Here is a 15624-nt window from a genome sequence, read left to right as displayed (position 1 = left end):
AGCAGCTGCAACATGAGATGCCCATGAAAAGAAAATGAAAACTAAATCGGAAGTGTTCCAAGGCCTTCTATTCCACATACCTCATCTACAAGTCTTTAAGTGGTTCCTGCCACATCCTTCTCACCCTGCAGTTCCCACTTCTGAGACAGGAGGAAAACGAGTCTTTGGTGGTGGGCGATTTATCTGAACTATTTCCTCTCCCGATTGCCCAAGCGGAAATCTCATACATTCTCCCCCTTCTCATCTCTGAGCTGCCAAGTAAAATTTAATTCCAGGATCTCAGAGCAAGAGGTACAGTGACCAAGTGAGGAACCAAATCAGTTGCAGACCAGGAAAGGGATGAAAAGACAGCTTTAAAATTAAAGACAAGATTGTGATATGATAAGAATGACAACCTTTGCATTCTAATTAGTGCTCTCATCCCCTTAAATTATGTTGGCTGATGACCTGGAATAAAGAGGTGACAGGATCCAATCAACATCTACATTTAAAACCAGTTAACAGACTGTCAGGTTCAGTTGTGAAAATGCCTTTATTAGTAACCATTCTCAATGAATCCTGGAAGCTGCTGTCAGTCTTTATGTGCCGAGAATTACATGGTGGATGGTTTAGGAAACTGAAGATAAATGTACAGAAAGGCCTTCTTTTCCCCTCTCTCTTGGTTTGGGTTCATTATGAAAAAATCATGTAGTAATGTTATGGAGATCTTTCTGTTAATATCAGATTCTTTGAAGAAGTATTTTACTTTGTCGCGGTTGAGACAGACAAATGACATAGGCAAAGTTCTTAAGTACAAACAGCAGTCTCCATTTATTGCCACAAATGCTTTTTTATACAGTCTTTACCAGCTCACATGTCTTTTTGCTATTTGTTACAGGCTGCAACAGTAATGTATCATTGGCTAATTTTGCTATCATCCATGTTACTCCTTTACTCCCTTCTTTCTCACGGGTACACTTTAATATCTCCGGATACTCCTTTACTCCCATCTTTCTCAAGGATAGACCTTGATATCTTCAGGGTTAATCTCTGCTCCCATACCCTCTGTCAGGGAATTCACGGACCTGCTGTAGTTTCCCACAATACTCCTTACGGAGCATTACGTTGTGGATGCTGTGGAGTATCACTTGTAGATACTTGTGGAGTATTACATCCACAGCCTGTCAATTGCTCTTGCTTCTAAGGAAGGCATCCATGAAGACATGAAGCATGTGTGAAATGTCCATGCCACCAATGCTCATCCCCACAAGGCTCCTCTTCCTTTGCTTTGACTAAGAAAATGACTGCCAAATTTTCTCCTAATCATCTCATGGCAGAGAAATAGCAATGCACATACTGGAGAATTGTGGGTTCAACTTAGCATCCACATCTGCAATATGCAGAGGAAGGAGATGTTTGGCTATCTGAGGAGATGGAGTACACCAAAAGGGAGGACTGGTGGTGTGAGCTCCAACTCTTTTTTTTTTTTTTTTTTTTTTCTGGAAACTAACCTTAATTCAATTTTCCTCTCCCTGGTGAAGGTAATCCAGTTACTACAGTCACATACCCTGACAACTGACAACAATAGTGGAGAACTTAAGAGCTATCTTTCTATAATTTTGATGCATAATGGTCAAGCTAAAACAGCAACCTCCTTTCCACAAGTGATTTCCATCATTTCACATCTCGGTAAGTAACGTAGGACCTACATTTCAGTCCCTACTCTGATTAATATGGGAACATTCCCCTGTAACTACCCACAGTTCATGATACCTGATACATCTTCTGGTTTAGGAAAAATCAACAAATTAATAAAGTCATCATAAAAGACACATAAGCATGGCAGTGGAAAACCAGAAAGACTCCTTTAGAAAGGAGGACCCTGGGAACTACTGACCTATCAGCCTCACCTCTGTGCCCAAGAAGATCATGGAACAGATCTTCCTAGAACCTATGCTAAGGCACATGGAGCACAGGGAGGTGATTAGAGACAGTCACCATGGCTTCACCTGCCTGACCAGCCAAGTGGCCTTCTGCATCCACAGGGTAGTTGTCAATGGCTCAATGTCCAGATAGAGACCAGTGACAAGTGGTGTCCCTCAGGGGTCCATATTGGTACCAGTACTGTTTAATATCTTCATCAATGACATAGACAGAGGGATCAAGTGCACCGTCAGCAAGTTTGCAGATGACACCAAGCTGAGTGGTGTGGTTGACATGCCTGAGGGACAGGATGCCATCCAGAGGGACCTGGACAAGCTTGAGAAGTGGGCCCATGCAAACCTCATGAGGTTCAACAAGACCAAGTATAAGGTCCTGCGCCTAGGTCAGGCTGCAGGATGAAGGGATTGAGAGCAGCCCTGCAGAGAAGGACTTGGCAGTACTGATGGATGAAAAGCTGGACATGAGCTGGCAATGTATGCTTGCAGCCCCGAAAGCCAACTGTATCCTGGGCTGCATCAAAGGCAGTGTGGTCAGCAGATCGAGGGAGGTGATTCTGCCCATCTACTCTGCTCTGGTGAGACCTCACCTGGAGTTCTGTGTCCAGCTCCAGAGCCCGCAGTACAGGAGAGATGTGAACCTGTTGGAGAGGGTCCAAAGGAGGCCACAAAAATGATCAGAGGGCTGGAACAGCTCTGCTGTGAGAACAGGCTGAGAGAGTTGGGGTTGTTCAGCCTGGAGAAGATCAGGCTGCAGGGAGACCTTACTGCAGCCTTTCAGTATTTAAAGAAGGCTTACAAGAAAGATGGGGATAGACTTTTTAATAGGGCCTGTTGCAATAGGACAAGAGGTGATTGTTTTACACTAAAAGAGTGTGGACTTGGATTGGACATAAGAAATTTTTTACAATGAGAGTGGTGAAACACTGGCCCAGGTTGCTCAGAGAGGTGGCAGACGCCTCATCCCTGGAGACATTCCAGGCCAGGCTGGACGAGGCTCTGAGCAACCTGATCCAGCTGAAGATGTCCCTGCTCATTGCAGGGGGTTGGACTAGATGACCTTTGAAGGTGCCTTCCAACCTAAACTATTCTATGATTCTGTGAAGGACCAGGCTCTTGGAAACAGAAAGGGGAGATGAACAAACAATGTTCAATTTTTTTTTGATGGAAAAATATATTATATATAATGAAAAACATCAAAGAGAAAGGCAAATTAAAACCTGTCAGATTTAAATCTGCCTTAGAATTATCATGCCATTTAATTACATTATTCCCTCCTTCATAACTTCAAAAACTGCTGTTTTGACACCACTAAACTCCGGGATAGGAATTTATCCCCAGCTCTGCACACAGAAATGGTGAGGTGAGCTGCCTTCACCAATCTCTGCACAAGACCCAGTTTCTCTTGACACAGCTGACTGCAGCAAGAGCACGCTGAAGAGATTGGACTGTTAACTATTTTGGAGTGATCCCCAAGAAAGAGGCCGTAAATAGACCAATACGTACATCTAGCAATCTCAGATGGATCATTGTGCTCCTTCTGCCCACATAGACATTATGTTGACTTCCCTAAATATCAGCACAATTTACCCTCAGCTCCGGCTAACTGTCATTGGAGCAAGACCTAAAATTTTCATATTTAGGTAAGAATATCTTGCAATGCTTATATACATTTGGGCTCAAGCTTCCATCTTGCAACAAAATACACAGTAAAAAGAAAAGGAAACACAGAAATCAGAGTTAACATACCCATTAGGGGCAGATGGTGTCATTTTCCTAGATTGAATGAAACATGATTACGGGTGCTAAAAGAAAATTCAGGCTTCCTCACATCAAGGCACAAACACAAACCCAAATCAAGTGAACGCTTCGCTGTGATGCCTCCCACAGAACAGAAACCATCTCCTTCCTAGGCAATTCTCAGCAGGCTGAGTATAGGAATGGGATAAAAAGAGAAAAACATCCCAGCCTTGCAGTGAGCTCTCTGGAGATATAACTGCTGGCAAAACCCAATTGGATGTGTGAGGGGATCACTCCTATGGGGATGAGAAAGAGGCTGAAGTACTTTACATGCCACTGCTTTGGCATGAGTTAGCATTGCAAAAAGAGTGAGACGGGTGAAAGTATCCTCATCTGTGCCACATAGGAGACAGGTTATTTACAGAAAGCAGTAAAATGTGCAGACTAGAGGTTTCTTGAAGACTCCCAATAGCTCAATTCCATCTCTTTGCCACTTAAACCCTTTTACTGACCTATCTGCACCAATAGACTCTAGTTCTCCATTCCTTCTTGATGGATCCAGGCTATGTGTGGTGCACCATTTATCCAGGAGAATAAAGATGCCCCAAACACCTGACAGCCAGCAATGCTTTGAGCAGTGGTGCCAGGCTTACCAGCACAGTGCCAGGCACAGAGAAGTGGGAAAACCCAGTGCCATAGCATGTGGCAATGCAAAACTTGCCAAGACAGTCAGATCTTTCCTCCTCATTCATCCTCTGACAGTTTGAGTAGTGCAATGTTAATAATTCACAAGTTATCTGTGCAATAAGTTACGTTCTCATTTTAAAAATAGAGCTAGAGAAGCAAGTATAAATAATTAATTTGAGAAGAGAAATAATCAATTAACCCTTTCAAAAAAAGGACAAAAATCAATAGCTCTGACTTTTTTCACCTGTCTAAGCATTTCCAAATGGTGTCATCTCCATGGTTGCCATTACTCCAGTGTGACACACAGGCCTACATGAACATCACCATAACAAAAAACACTGGCAATCTGGGAAATTTCATAAGAAACTACGCGTCTCACAAAGCTCTTTGTCTCATGCTGACAGACTGTCTCTTCTTTTTCCATCCTGTTACTCAGAGCTCCAGATGCTGGGATGAAATTACGGACAAGGTGAGATGAAAACAGTTGGCTCCTGCTCACCGTGAGTCACCCAAAGTGCAGCAAGAAAGCTGCACCACACAGGAGATGCTGCATCAAGTTTGCTCGCAATGCCAGCTTACACCGAAGGCCAGAAGAAGGCTGCTTTTTTACAGGTTTATACACCCTTTCCCCTTCAGATGGAGCTCCCTGAAAAGCTCAAGGCCAGATTCTCTTAGTATCTGTGCTGGTTGCTCTGAGCCCTGGGAGGAAAGTGAGGAGGGCAGGGTGTGAGATATCTCTGAAACCACAATGCTCTGGGTGCCCATCTCCACTCAAACACTGTATGACACTTCCCACGTGAACATTTGATAGACAGTGGCTGATCTGAATATAATCAGAAAGCAGAAAGGTGAGGGGTATTGCTAATTAACTCCAGTGTACATTCAGCTGTGGATACTTCAGCTTTAAATCCCAGCTTCTCTGAGAACAGCAGCAGGCTAAAAAAACTTGCTTGCCCTGGGACAAATGCTTGCCCACACCTTGGCAAGGGAAGCAAAGGGTACAGTTTTCATTGTGGACGTATGCCCCAGTTGAAATATGATTTAGAAATCAGAAAGCATGGCCTAATTTCCTTCCCCCACTGACCCTCAAATTACACTTGAAGGATTTGTTACCAATTTTTCACAAGGGCTTGCTGAAGAAACTCTTTAATTATGCTGTGGATAGATTAAGGGAAGGAATCAAAAATAAGCCCATATTTTTCCCATGAAAGTTTTGTATAGATGTCAAAGAGGCTACAGTTTGTTTGCACTGTCACTGCTGAAGCCCACGTGACTGACAGCAGGATTATTTTTGGTAACTGGGTGGAGGATGGGGAGGCCAATACACAATGTGAGCTTCATGGAGGTTATCTCCATGTCAGTCTCTGTCGCTGAAAGAGTATGAGTCTTTTAGTTACTGAAAGACAACTTCTGCTGTAAAGCAGGAAAAATGCATGATGAATGGGACATAGAGGAATTACAGCTACTATACAAAGACAAACCTTCTAACAAACCAGTACCTGGACAATCATGCAGCTACAGGAGATGATTGTTCCTGCTGTAAATGCCGCCACTTAAATGTCATTTCTGCATATGCAAAGGCCAACTGAGGTCCACCAAAGCATTTGGGAGACAGAACATAAAGGGGTGAGTCAAAGGAAGCCCATGTCTGGGAGCAGAGGATCTGTTCAGGCTGAGCACCAGGAAGGCAGGGGGTTTTGCATAATATAAAACTCTGGATCTGATCAAAGTTACTACTATTTTCTCTCAAAATCCCTCACTTCAGACATTATAGTAGGATTTGGAAGCAGCTGCAGGTGACTGCTGGCAAGTAATAATGAATGCCTAGAAAACAAAGGCTAGCCAAAGCTTGGTGGCAATTTATTTGGTAAATCAAATTCAGATGCACATACTGTTCAGGGCAGGGGGGATAATATATAAGCAGAAGAGGCGTGCACAAAACATTAGAAAATTTTGCTGTCTTTTCTTGTTTAAATAGGGGTTTTTTTAAACTCTAAAAAAGAAGTAGAGACAGTGCATTAGAAGATGTATAGTAGAATTTATTGGAAAAAAAAAATAATTATGTTCCCGAGTTTACTTCTTAACTGCTATATACTTTGAGTCAAGCCAGATCCATTCCCACTCCTTCCCTCCACCCTGCTTGTTGGCATCAACACTGAGCAGGCTATTTCAGCATATATACAGTTCCTGAAATGCCATCATGATTATAAATCATTCACTGTGGTTTAAGTACCAATTCATTATTTATTGCAATGAAAAAAAGATACCGGAGACAAGATGGTGCTGCACTAAAACTTTCATGCAGTTAATGGTTTTAGTTATGATTATTGCAGAAGACTTCATTACTTAAAACTGTCACAAGCCGTAACTTCCAAGCAGGGTTACTGAGTCAACATGGTGATCTTGCTTAGCCCTTCTAATGTTATTTCAGTCCATAGCTTGTGAGTCTTCTCTCTGCCCTGCCTCTCAGCAAATTCCCATCATTGAATGTACATTCACTCTGGTGAGTACGAGAGTTTCATTTGAGAAATGACATAAGAAAATTATGTGCTACCTTAATAAACATGTATGAAGTCCTAGCTAATTAAAACATGGTCAATATTTTCTACAAACAAGTATGCTTTCACCAATAATAATTTCTTCACCATTTGTGCACTACTTTTCACCATATTTATATCAGAAAAACAAGAGGGAAATGTGATTTCAGGTTGGAATAATCACACTTTACACACATGTTGCATGTATTATGCGCTATTTAAAAGGTTCAAGGCAATGATAACCAGACTGCAATGCTCTGCTTTAGAAGTAGCCTCTAGTTTTCATTTTGCTATATTATGTTTACAGAGCTAAATTCTTCTATCAGCAAAACACTCTCTGCCTCTAGTGATGTTAAACAGAGTAGTGCACATGCACTTTGGAGTAAAATTTGTTTCTAAATAAGATGCCCGAAAGATATTTCATCTTATATATTTCTATCATTTTGAAAGCATCTGAATACAGCTTTTCACTCTGTTAAAATGAACAAATACCTTAACAAAAAATGACTTTGACTTTGAAGCAGCAGGTCTTGAACTGTTCCTCAAAAATCAGGCGCTGCGGGGGAGAAGGAGAGGGTGAGCTCAGGCGTGGTGGCATCCGCATTAGCAAGTGAGCCTTGGATGAAAGAGCCTTGAGAGAAGCCACTGCCCTAAAAAGCCCACAGGTAACTGGGGAAATCCCATTTACAGCACATACTGTTTTTCATCTCAATCTATGTCCTAGGGAGACACTGGAGACATTACTAACGGGCAGTGGACTTGAAATTCTCTCATGCAGAAATGAATGGAAACAGTATTTCTTGCCTTTCCATTTTGCCTCTGCCTTTCTTTGTAAAAACACCAGCAAACACCACCTGCAGTCATGGTTCTTCAACAACTGGAAGTGATTTCCCAAGTGAACATGCCCAGAGGATGGCACTTGTGTGTCTAATGGTCCCAGCAACCTGGAGGGCTGGAAGCATGAGTTATTTCTACTGAAGTGAGGAGCTGGCCAAGAAAACCTCAATATTGCAGGGGAGGTCACTGCTATGCCAGAGGTCCTTGCAAGAGAGAAAGCAGCACCTCCAGCCGCCCCCGCTCTGGTCCTTCTGCTTTCAGCGGCAATAAAGAGCGACCATCACCTGCTCAGTGTGGCTGTCCCACAAGCAATAAATGCTCCTTTCTTCCCAGCGACACAATTCTCATTCATTTCTTGCTAAACCGTGTCATAGCACTCATGTCAAATCTTACGGCAGCTGCTACCCCCTGTCCCTAATCCTCCCCTCTCTTTGTCTGGTCTGACAGGGCTACCCTTCCCCAGCAGCACCAGCGCTGCCACAGCCCTGCCTGTTTCTCTTCCCTGGCTCACAATGCCAAGCCCAGACAAAGAAAGCGAGAAAATACACATTTAGCAGCTGCAAATAAGTGACTGGCTCATTCTCCCCATGGGGAACAGGAGCAGGTCCTGTGCCATCTCAGCGCATCTCTACAATAAGTAGCAAACATGGTTTATTCTTCCACAGGTGCAGAGATTTTAGAAAGAGAATTACTCCAAGAGGTGTTACTTGCAGAAGAATTCATGATCCCTATACATAAAAGGCACCCAACACTTGCCAAGCATGATTTCATAGTAGTTTAAACTTACACTAAAGACAGATCATCTGGTTGTGAAATATCTTTGCTGAGAAAATACAAGGAAGACATTCCCTAAAAATGTCCTGGTGGCTCCAGGGAAATGATGTTTATGATGGGTTAAATGCTGAGTGGAAGATGATCAGATCTCTAAGAAATCCAACTCACTGTTGTCTATCGACTCCAAATGGCCACGTTAGTAATCCAGACAACAAGAGAAAAGCAAGCAAGCCTAGGCAGTGATATATGTACTTAATGAATTTTTGAGGGTACACTGCCTTTGTTTCTAAAGTCATAAGGAAGAAGTAGCTTTGGTAAATCACATAAAATCCTAGCCAATTCCTAGAAGGGACAGTTCTTAGAGACATCCCGTTTTTACAAGGATATGCTACAAAGAAGTGTTCTCAGCAGTAGGAAAACTCTGAAGCTCTGATGGAGAATGACACAAAAAAGGCATCAGAGAGAGGTCAAAACCAGTTGAAAAGTTCACATAAAAAAAAAAAAAAAGTTGAAAAAGGAAAACTGAAGAAGTAGGTGAATGTAATAAGGGAAAAAAATTCAATGGACCACAGTTTTGTAGCAGTTAGAGAAGACTAAGGCAGAAAATCTTAGTACAGTCAGTAAAGTTAAAAAACATTCAGAGAGAAAACATTATTAACCAGTGAAAGAAGTAGCTTCAAAAGAATCAGTGGAAGTATTTCAGGGAAGAGTAGCAGAGGGATGAACCTACACAGCAATAAATAAACAAAATCTATTTTAAAAAATTTAGGAAGCATTATGGGAAAGGAAAGCACCCTATTTATCTTCTGGTTAAGAGGACTGAAAAAAAAAAAAGAAGTGGCATGATTAAGCGAAGTGAATTCCAGGGTGCTGATGAAGACATTCAGAGATGAATGGTGTCTAACCAGAATACATCAGAATTAAATAAAAACCACAAGTATTGGTTAAAAATCCTTACCAATCCACATCTTAGCTCAAAACACATCTATAGAAAACACTGCAAAAGGCTGGAGGGATGGAGCATAATTATGGGGAAAAAAAAAAAAAAAAAAGGAAAGAGGTGACATTACTCTAAAAATCTGTAAGTGATTCACCTATGATCTGGGAGCTCCTTATTGAAACAAGTGAAAAGCACAGTATTTTGATGATGGGGAGTAGCTGGCAGATACCAGAGCAAAGCAAGAGTCTAGATGTGGTTTTGACAGATTACACAAAAGCTTCTGAAAGCATGTAATGAAATGGGAACCCAAAAGCATCTGGAATTGGGGAGGGAAGTGTATTAGCTATGACACACCAGTAGAAGAGGAGATGAAAGCACTATGAAGGACATGTTAGGTGACTTCTTGTCACCCTTCTTCTTCATTGTAACTTTGATTCTATTATTTGTAAAGCTGAGACGCACTGAGAAATGTTAATTAGTGACAAAAGAAGAAAGCCTACCTCCTATCTACTTAATACAACAACTTGAAATTACATGGTCAGGAGGAGGCAAAAATTAATTTCCCAGTTAAAAATGCACGGGTTTTTTTGAAGGAAATAATAATTTTATGTAGACTGAGCAAACCTGCACATATTTCATGTCAAAAAACATCTCATTTAAAGTATCACCAATATAGAAATAGGTACAGGGGTGAAAGAATACATAACGACACTAAACATTGAATGTGTTGGAAATTCTTCAAAAGATAAAAAATGAAGGTGGTTTTAAAGAATGAGCACTTCCAGAGACATGTACAATTCCTAAAGATATTTCCTCATGGAAAATACATTAAAGGTAATGGACATAAATGCCATTCACTGCAGCAAGAGGTTGGACCTGAGGGAATTGTACAGTAGGACAAAGCAGAATTTAGCCCTGAATTAAGCAGTAAACACGAATGCGGATGTGAGAAAACCTTTTTGTTGATCAGATGATGATAGAGGAAAAGAGCTGAGAGCATATGGTGACAGTAAGCTATACCAAAGAGCGAATGCTGCCTAACTGGGTCTCGGGCAATGCTCCAGGACTGGATAGGAAAGAGACTCCTTCTAAGTGTCAGCCTTTAGATAGACAAGCTGCATAGTCAGGGTGGATTGGGAAGAAGCTACATGCCCCTTGGGTCACTCTTCTCCTGACATACGAAGAGCTAGTTTTCCTATTGGCATGCCTATAATACATTGCTTCAGAGCTTTATAAGTGTTAAATGCTCCTTAAGAGTCACTTCTGGTAGTTATTTGAACACATCTTGAGGCAAGAATATATATTTTTTAAAAATTGTTTTTCTGCAATGTCAACAATGTTACAAACACATACTTATCTGGCACACATATCACTGTATTTCTCAAACTTTTGGCTCATCTGTCCTTGTCTGACCTGGCAAAGACCAAAACCTCTGTCTTCTCACCTACTGTGACCTTGTGAAATTCATTCTGACTCCCAGAGAAACCACTACTCACAGTATGAAACACACCAGACTATTTCTACCACTGCTAATGCATTTTATGTCACATTTTATGCCCCATTGTGCCTCCAGATCAGCACAAACACATCCCATCATCCCACCTGCCATCTCCCCCTTTCCCTAGCTCCTCTCCAGCCTTTGCCTCTCTTGGAGCTAAGTCTGCTTCTCAAGTAAGGGTATGTTCACTTTGACTTGCAATGCAGCAGAGATGGTTGCATTAGTGGGACTTCCCTCTCCTACTAGGCTCCAGCAATCTAAGAAGCAGGGTAAATTCCGCCTGTTTAGAGCTAGCTTGAGACTCCCAGCACTGCTGGACCAGTTTCTTTCCCACTGTTCACCCACAATTTAGTTTCTCAAATTGCTTAATCCCAAAGACCATCAAGCAGTATCCAGTGGACCTGTGTGTTAATCAACAGCAAGCAATAAATTCAGTACTGTGGATGACATGATTATTTTTATTTGGAATATAGACTGCAGACCCTGTAACATGGTATCATGTCCATTAAGCACAGCATTCACAAATAACATTCAGAAAGAAGAAGGATAGCTAAAACATCATGCAGACTTCATCTTTTGTGTCAGGCTCCTAAGTAATCTAAGCAACACTGACATTTAGAAGGCTGCAAAATGCTCCAAAACTCTTTCACTGGACTCCTCATAACCCAAACACACAGAGAAATTAAACAGGGGCTGTCCTTATAAAACTGAGTCAGGCTTTGTGCCAGCTGACTCGCAAGCATTGTTTGAAAGATTAAAATAACACATAATTGCACCAGCTCTCTAAATCTGACCAGGGCTCAGAGGATAAACGCCTTACCTCATTACGTTTAAATATTCTATCTCAATCTGGTTTAAAACAGAGCAGAGGCTGTGAGCTGCCAATCTGCTGTACTGTTAAGAGAACAGAAATATCACTACAGACTGGGCTGCGGGCTCCAGCAAAGAGCAACACTTAGTATTTGGCTTTCCTTTATTGTCCACTGCTCCTCAGCTCACTCGCTTCCAAGGATCATCACTTTACCCAGTATGACTGCATGTCAGCTCTGATTGAAATGATCCCTTTCCTCAGCAGACAGCATTTCTATGCCCAAAGTGCCATGTCATTTATCCATTACAGACCACATTCCTGCTGCCTAATTCATGCCAGTGGCTCCCACTGTCACCACTGAAGAGCACCAGCCAAACCAACGGCTTGCCTATCTGAAGCACCCTCTCAGAGGTGTCACGCACCCCTCATTTGACTCTCAAATAGGTGGAATTTGCATCTGTGTAAAGGAGAGTCAGAGCCAGCTGGCATCAAGTCAAAGATCATTTAGCTCCAGTAGGAACAGAGGCTTTGAGGAGCCAGTTTAAGATGGGACAGAAGCCCTGTGAGAAGCCCTGGATAAAAGCCCCAGCATCACTCACCTACCTCTCTATTGCTTCTAAATTACCAACACACTCAGGACATATAACAAAGGAGACATTTTTGGCAATTGTACAAGCAATATCAGCAAGGATTTCATCCAACAATTAGTCTAAGATGCCCGTGTGTCAAATTTCCCATCTAACCCAGAAACACTATTCTGTATGGCTTTCCTGACCATCGCTTACCTCTTTTAACTTGTCCAGCTCATTTTGCAGTGTCTGCTTGGATACTTCCACCTCGATGATTTGCTGCCGAAGGATTTCATTTTCATCTTCTGCTTTAACACGTTTCTCCTCCACACTCTCCAGCTCATGGTGCAGTCTGACAGAAACATCTTTGGCTACCTGGTCAGAAGAGCACAAATGCATGAAGAGGATCCCTGAGGAGCAACAGCTACAGTATTTCTTCTACAGCAGGAAGCACATTACAGCCCTAGACAGCTCAGAGATTTTAAATTCAGTTATGAGACTGTTGATGAAAGACTCCAAGCCTTTCAAGTACCAAAATGAATATTCATTTCTAATAAAGAAATCCAAGATGAAAATACATTCGATTACCCATTTCCAGCTCTTCCTCCACATTAAGCTAAGGCAGTGTCATGAACAGCAGGAAGAAACAAGCAGATACCAAACCTGCACATCAAAGTCTCACTATGTCATGTTGATAAAAAAGATGAGGAATTGTGCTCTAAAATTGACAGGTCATCGATCAAAGCTGCATCCGTACAGCAGTCTCATCCACCTGAATTTGCTGCTCTGGCAGCAACCACAACTAGGCAAGAGTGACATGAAAGCACAGAAGTATATGGTATCTTAGGTTTTCTGAGGCCAGCCTAACTAGCAGGAATATTTACTCCAAAAACATTTGGAAAAGCGATTCATCATGCAAAATGATGGATTACTGAATCACAAGTCAGCAAAAACAAAGCAAACAAATGAAAAAAAAAAAAAAACCAAACCTCAATATTTCTTTCACTCAAATCTTTGTACAAGATTTTTACTGAGTAATGTATCATTTATATCATGATACAGTTATCATTTATTTTCTATCATAAAAGAGAAAATAAGGTCTGACATTTTGAGAAGTTTCATGACTTGATATGTCACTGTCATTTCCACTTCTGGGAACCAATTATTCCAGTTTCAGAAGGTTTTATGTTTTGCATTTTTAAGTACAAAATGCTTAATAATTCTAGTGGTAAGCAGTCCCTCTCTAGAGAAGATATTTTCAAAACAGCTACAAAACAGCAATATTAAGAAAGACAAGTAAAGCTAGATAAGCACCGTGCCTATACAAAGCTTAGTCTTGATGGAAACATTTCTGAAAAATATACAAGCTTTTGGCATGAACACAATTTTTACAGAAATCTGTGTTTTTATGGGCATAGCATTTTGATTGTCTATTTTGAGTGTCTAAATATTATAACAGCCTGCTCCTGTTATGATTAACTTATTAGGCACTAGGACTAGGGGGACTGGCCTAGATGATCATTTGAGGTCTTTTCCAATCCCTAACATTCTGTGATCCTGTGACATGCAACTTTGACTAGATTTTTTTCCAGTTATTTGGCATAAGCAAGAAGTGAAAAGGAAGGAAATGGCATTACTTGGAAAAAGCACATCAGGTTTTGTTTACACAGTTTTGCAAAGCTAAGGTTTTCTGTAAAACCAGTAAAACAAAATCCTTTAAATCTTTCAAATGCACAAATGCAACTTGACTGCATTTATTTCATTTTGAATGTAAGCACATGCTTTTTTAGTCGCTAAAACATCTTTTTATGATGATAAGCTGAATATTTGTTCTCCACAACAGAAGGAGGAAATTGGTCCTGACGTCTGGATAACTACTGCCTGTTTCGTGCGACACCCTGCCTTCCATTGCAGGGAGCTGAATCCCCATTTCCTCTCTTTTGCTGTGAATATAAATCTCTCACCCACCTTTAAATCTTGTTCCAGGCTCCTAATGAGCTCTCCATCCACATGGCCTGTTTGTGCAACTTTCAAGCTTTTCTGTTCTGCTTTCCTGAGACGATATTGCAGAATACGGCAATTCTTGTTTGCCCGGTCCAGCTCTCGACGGAGCTCCTGCAGCTGGTAAACATCTTCTTCTAAATAGCTGTCACGCATTTCTTCCATTTCAGCCCGAAGTTCATCCAGCTCATCCTGTGAGAAGTCAAAACAGTGCTCCATCATACCTCGAATCTCCCCCGTGGGAGCAAAATAGGAAACATGCTCACTAGGATATCATATTAATGAAGTGATACAAATTGAAACATGGAGCTCCAGAAGTCATAGGAACAGAAGTTTTATCCCAACATTGAGTAATTATGCTGAACTAAATTAATGAATACTTGTTATATTTCTTACAATTGCTTCAATAATTAAAAACAAACCAGATGCTTGTCTGTCTCCTGAAACTGGTAACACCTTCCTTTCACCATCCCTAATTAAAACAATAAGTACGTAATACTTTGCTATTATCTGACCTGATCCCTTGCTTTGCTTAGACTACTGTAAACCTCCTCAACCAAGTAGCTCAACATGTCTGTGTTATGTGCCTTTTTAACAATGAGAACTTCCTAAAAATAAAATTGTCACTTGAAAATTTTAATGGATCTTTATGCCAAATACCAAATTGCTCCATGGGAAAATGCTGTCTCATCTGAGCCTAGCACCATGCACATGCTTAATGACAGATGGTTGGATGTGAGGGAAAGTGGGTTTCAGCTGTGTGCATGCACATTTCAATAACAGGGCTATAGGGACAATATAAAACCTGTGCCCATGGGAATTACCTGGTCATTCTTTTCTGGGAATCATGAACTGTCCCAGTTTCACATCATACCATGAGCGGTACATGCGGTCTAAAGTCAGATTTAAAGATTTACAGCTGAAAAGGATAAGCTCTGTCATTCCCTTTTGTTTAATCTGTGCATGACTGAAGCTCCAGAGATAAAACTCTTATAAAGGTCTTCCAAGCTCAGGGGTACAAGCCATTAAACTACTGTGTGAGAGGAAAACTACGACTCTAGTAACTTTGAACAAAGTTGAAAAAAAAAAAAAGTCAATAGAGAGAGTCAGGAGGAGTACATTTAAAATGTGCCCTGTGGCCAGGAAGGCCAATGGCATCCTCAGGTGTATTACAAGGGGGGTGGTTAGTAGATCGAGAGAGGTCCTCCTTCCCCTCTACTCTGCCCTGTTGAGACCCCATCTGGAATATTGTGTCCAGTTCTGGGCCCCTCAGTTCAAGAAGGACAGGGAACTGCTGGAGAGGGTCCAGCC

The 15624-nt window shown here is 41.4% G+C and overlaps 1 protein-coding gene across 9 annotated transcripts in view; it reads right to left on the bottom strand.

Moving 5' to 3' along the window:
* MTCL1 (microtubule crosslinking factor 1) overlaps nucleotides 1-15624 on the bottom strand; it is a 126343-nt gene that overhangs the window by 80979 nt on the left and 29740 nt on the right. For all 9 annotated transcript variants that reach the window (XM_071804241.1, XM_065830390.2, XM_065830387.2 and 6 more), the window contains 2 exons: nucleotides 14281-14505; nucleotides 12529-12687 (listed from right to left, as the gene is read on the bottom strand). In XM_071804241.1, coding sequence (XP_071660342.1) covers nucleotides 12529-12687; nucleotides 14281-14505 — 384 coding nt within the window. The remainder of the gene's footprint in view (nucleotides 1-12528; nucleotides 12688-14280; nucleotides 14506-15624) is intronic.

The sequence above is a fragment of the Patagioenas fasciata genome, chromosome 2 (genome assembly GCF_037038585.1).
Source record: "Patagioenas fasciata isolate bPatFas1 chromosome 2, bPatFas1.hap1, whole genome shotgun sequence".
In the NCBI taxonomy this organism is placed as follows: domain Eukaryota; kingdom Metazoa; phylum Chordata; class Aves; order Columbiformes; family Columbidae; genus Patagioenas; species Patagioenas fasciata.
The sequence above is the reverse complement of the archived record's forward strand: the minus strand, read 5'-3'. Positions and strand labels throughout refer to the sequence as shown.